The sequence below is a fragment of the Pygoscelis adeliae genome, unplaced genomic scaffold (genome assembly GCF_000699105.1).
Source record: "Pygoscelis adeliae isolate BGI_AS28 unplaced genomic scaffold, ASM69910v1 Scaffold67, whole genome shotgun sequence".
Classification (NCBI taxonomy): domain Eukaryota; kingdom Metazoa; phylum Chordata; class Aves; order Sphenisciformes; family Spheniscidae; genus Pygoscelis; species Pygoscelis adeliae.
The window spans coordinates 7,912,594-7,917,224 of NW_008825271.1; the positions used below are offsets into that span (position 1 = coordinate 7,912,594).

The 4,631-nt window shown below is 45.3% G+C and overlaps 1 protein-coding gene across 1 annotated transcript in view; it reads left to right on the forward strand.

The window, feature by feature from the left end:
• Positions 1-4,631, forward strand: part of LOC103921829 — a 33,495-nt gene that overhangs the window by 28,656 nt on the left and 208 nt on the right. The window contains exon 11 of the mRNA XM_009329854.1: positions 4,561-4,626. Within this exon, the coding sequence (XP_009328129.1) occupies positions 4,561-4,626 (66 nt within the window). The remainder of the gene's footprint in view (positions 1-4,560; positions 4,627-4,631) is intronic.

The following is a 4,631-nucleotide window of genomic DNA, read 5'->3' on the forward strand; positions in this document are numbered from 1 at the left end:
GTTCAAAGCTTTGGCTGAGCCCCTCGTGCCGGGGCCGCCCAGGGAGCTCTGGGTAGTGTTCAGAGGAAGGAGCCTACAGCGGTTCGTATAGTTCAGATCCCTCCTCACCAGAAGCAAAAGCCACATACGCTCGAGAGTGAATAAATGTTCACGTTTACCCTTCTGCCTGTATGAGATGTGAACCTGCATTTCAGTGCAGATTTGGACCCATCCCCAGAACCGTGGACCCCACCGGTCTCATTGTCGTGTCTCTTGACGTGACTCACTGAGGCACAGGGGCATCTTCAACCCACTTGAAGTTAGTACCTGACACCTGGCAGTAGCCTCAGTGCAACTGCGCATCTGTCGATGCCGTAAGAGTACTTTGCAGGGTTGGAAAATGTCCCAAATGTACAAGTCTTTCTGAGCACGGATGTCCAACCTAGCATGTAGCCATCTTATAACAGGAGGGTATTTTGAGGAGTGTGAGGAGCACAGAGATAGATATGTGACAAGATGGTACCCAGGATAATCTCTGGATAAGTAAAATATTTAAGTGTGTCCTTAAGTCCTTTGCCCTCCCCACTCACAGTTGCATTAATGCTTTAAGGCACTCTCAGCGTACCTCTGTCTGAGCTCCAAACACTCCAGTCTGGCCTTAAACATTATTTCACCATGCAAACCTTTTGACCTTTTTTCCCTACTTCCTATCTGGTCACTTTTTATCAACCTGATTTCTTAATGAGTGCATAAAACTTATGCAGAGCAATGCATAAAAGTTATCAATGCATAAAATGTTATGGCAGAGTCCTTAGGATAATTTATTGCTTTTATAAAATTGAAGATTCAGGTTTCTCGTGCTGGCCAGGCAAGCCTCATGCCCATGGGGAGAAGGTGGCCGAGTCTCCCTGGATGCTTTGGCTGACTTTGCCTGTGGCTCCACGCAGCAGCAAGCGTCTCCGTGTGTCGTGGAAACTGTGCTCAGCCCTTACACCACCATCTAGTGCAATTGCCACGTAGCCTGCTGCACAGCGGATGCCGTGCAAAATTAACAAGGTGCTGGAGTCTTCCCAAAAGGGATGTGGGGGTCAGGCTGCAGAGGGGACCTGGGTGTGGATAGGGACCTTTACAGAGCACTGACTGGCGGCTGGTGCCTGGCTGCCCACGGTGTATTTTAGTCCCTTTCCTGGTCCCCGCACATGTGAAGTGTGTTGGGTGTGATGGAGCAGGGGACTTTTGAGGGTCTCTGGTTTTTGGCACGTGCAGCATTGGAACCCTTCATTTTTGCAGGCATTACACTGAATCAATGTCCATTTTGGGGGCTAATTGCATCTCGCTGCTTGATTGGCAAGGCATAAAATGCCGTAATGTGATGACCTTTGGGATGGGCAGCTGGAAGTTGATCTTCAGCTCAACCCACAGCTGCAGCCGGGCCAGCTTGTCGGGGGCCCCGTGAAACTCAGCAGTCCCGGGGGATGAACCACGTTCCCCACTGGTGGGCTGCAGGGATTTGAGTTTGGGCTGCGGTGGGCAAAGAGGCTTCATCCCCAGCGTGCCTGCCTTGCTCCTCTGGGACTGCACGGAGGCAGCCGTACGGTGCCGTTAGCCTGGTGGGTACGAGCAGTCAGAAAGCAGGTAGGGCGGGATCACCGCAGGTTTTGGGTGTACCCCATCACAGGGGAAGGAGAGGCAGAGCTGGCAGGAGAAGGAGCGCCCCAGCATCACCTGAAGGCGTCCCAATTAAGCAGCATTACTATCCCCATTAAGCAGCAGTTGTTGCTGGTAAGTATCTTTGGACTTAAATCTAATTCCTTGGGAGATGTCCCAATTAAGTGGATCTCTTGATTAAACACTTCCTGATTAAGTGGAGTGTACTTAACTCATTCAAATTAATAACTCATCTGAAAGAAATCAAGTTACACACAGATGGAATCTTTTTTTGCTCTCATTTGGGGATTGAGCGCACGTAACAATTCCAGTTAAGTATCTGGTAAGTGATATTTTTCCTAATGTGTCTCTCGAAGTGGAAATGTTTTAGGCAATTGTTTTTTTTTTTTTTTTTCCTAATGTCTCAAATTGTCCTGTGTATCAATAATGAAATATTGATGCTCATGTCTAACGTTAAGGAACCAGCAGTTTGATATTACATTGACATGCAACAGAAAGTACTGATAGGCTCAGCACTGCATACGAGATGAGGTAGGGAATTAATGCATTGGCAGTTGTCTTTGCTGGAACTGGTTAGAAGCCAACTAAAATCTGCCTAAAAGGGTTCGACAACATTAAATTGCCCAACTTGGCACCAAAGCTTTCCCAGAAGATGTGTAGTATCAATGACATGCCTAATATTTATAGTGCCATCAGTATGTGTGTTTGCAACTTTTAAGTTTTGCGCTATATTTTTTTCTCATTTCTATAACAAAAATTTCTAATGAAGTTTTGTTACACATCTAAATTTTTGCTCCTTGAAGTGAGCCTAAAGAAAGGTCCAGCGAGAGGCACAGCGCTGTGATCACAGGTTGCAGTGATCAGACCAAAGATCGTTTTTCCGAACAGATTGAAAAATGTCCTCTTTTTAGCAAAATCTGTTGTGCTGGAGGACTATGTGTCGTATTCCCTAATCTGCATTCCCTTGGGGTTAAAACATATATGTAAATTTAAAAAAAATCCAAAATCATATGGATCTTGTTCTGGTCTCTGATAGCATAAAGCCAGAATGATTATGTTGATGGTTTTGTAAGCACGGTGAGAGGCACGTAAGGGAAAGGAGTCCAACATATTTCACATCTGCTGCTCAAAGCACGTTTCTCTCTGAAGAAAACCAGTTCTCAAGGAGTTTGGGAGAGCGAGGGGGGAGAGCAGGGGGCTGTGCTTGGGGGAAATAAGTAAACCGCCTGCAGTCCTGTGCTGGAATGTGTTTGATTTTATTGCGTTGCCAGAGCTTAAGTGAGCTGCATCGCTCAGTGTTTCTGAACTGCTCTGGTGTTTATTGACAATTACAATAAAAAATAAAGCCGATATTTAAATCCTGCCCGATTAGTGAAAACAGAAATGTTTGGGGGAAAGTCTGAATTAGTTCCACTTCGTAACAGACTAAATAGCAGATTTCAGCCTTCCTTTAAAACAAAAGGTAAATCTTGTACCCAGAATCCAGCGTGTCTCAAAAAATCATTTCCTTGGAAGTATGAATTGGGATGCCGATGAAGTTTCAGAACAAAACGGGTATTTTTATACTTTGTTCATTTCATATTTATCACTAGCTTGTTTGCTAATTTTCATTTGCAAGAGGCAATTCTTCCAGCTAACTGGCTGCCTCAATGGGCCACTGATTTCTTTGAAGTGACAGTCTGTAAATATGCATAAAAAAGAGATGCAATTAGCGTGTGTGTGGTTCAGTGCAGCCTGATTTCATTGGCAAGTTTACCCACAGTGTTGATAAGCTACATTATCTAGAAAATTGGCCGCTGAAAAACAGCACCTCTGATTGCCAGCAAAGGTTCCAGATAACAGGGTGCTGAAGAGAAATATAATTGAGGTTGAATATGTTAACCAAGGTGTCACATGCTCCTTAGAAGCGCTAATTTATCAGCATGTTGGAATTTTTATTAACATTTGGAATGCATTTCCACCACACTAATGAAGTGGAATTGGCAGTTCAGGTTTTAGTTATTGTAATTTCTGAGAAGTTAAATGTAATTTCTCGTTAGACACAGTTATGTAAATATATTTGTTCAGGGGCTGAAAAAATTATACATTTCGCAAAATACAAATATGTTGTTAAGGAGGAGTATGACAAATCAGTCGCAGTTAAAGTCATAAAAGCCAGCCAGATGTTTGCCCTGCATTGTGCTTTCTGGAGCATCACTCATTTTTAGGGAACCTGAAGAAAATGAACTTAGCAGAGTTTTAATAAATGGTGTAGTCACTCATTAATGTAAAAGAGGCAAGACAGGTGAACGCGGTGTGATTTGTCGGGGTACTGGTTTAAGGGGAATCGCACTGGGCGTGCTGTGCTTATCTTTGCCTCTCCTTTTTTGTGTGGAAAGGGTCTGGTGCTGGGAAGGGTGCTGGCTTTTGTTTCCCCCGTTTTTTGACATATGGGGAGTCGGGCTGTTTTCAGTTTCTGGGCCGTACACAAGCGCGCTGGGTGACATTATGCTGCGAAGCGATGAGAAGAGAAATCAGTAGAAGGATGACAGTTCCCAAGAGCCGCTACAGACCCGGTTCAAGGCGCTTTCAGTTCCAATGCCATGCTTGTTTTCTATAAAACATATTAAACTGGTGATTACGAGTAACCTAAAAGTAAGGGGGTACTGCTATTAGCTAGAAGACAGTATGTGTGTACTCCCTTTGAAGAAAGCCTCTCAGCCTGCCCATCGGCAGCAAAAGGCAATAGGAAAGAAGCGCTACCAAAGTTTGCATCGCGACTTTCAGCAGAGGCAGAGCAGGTCTGACTTGCGCATCTCCTTTGTGCTATTCCACGGTTTTCCTTCCGAATTAACATCTCGAAAACCTGGAAGTGCTGCCTTTCCTTCTGGGGAAAACCCAGTCCTAAACTCTCGGTGCGTGTGCTCGTTGCAGGGGCATCGTCGACACGCCGCTCATCCGCTCCAAGGACCTGCGGCCGCTGGTGCGGCGCTGGCTGGGGGGCC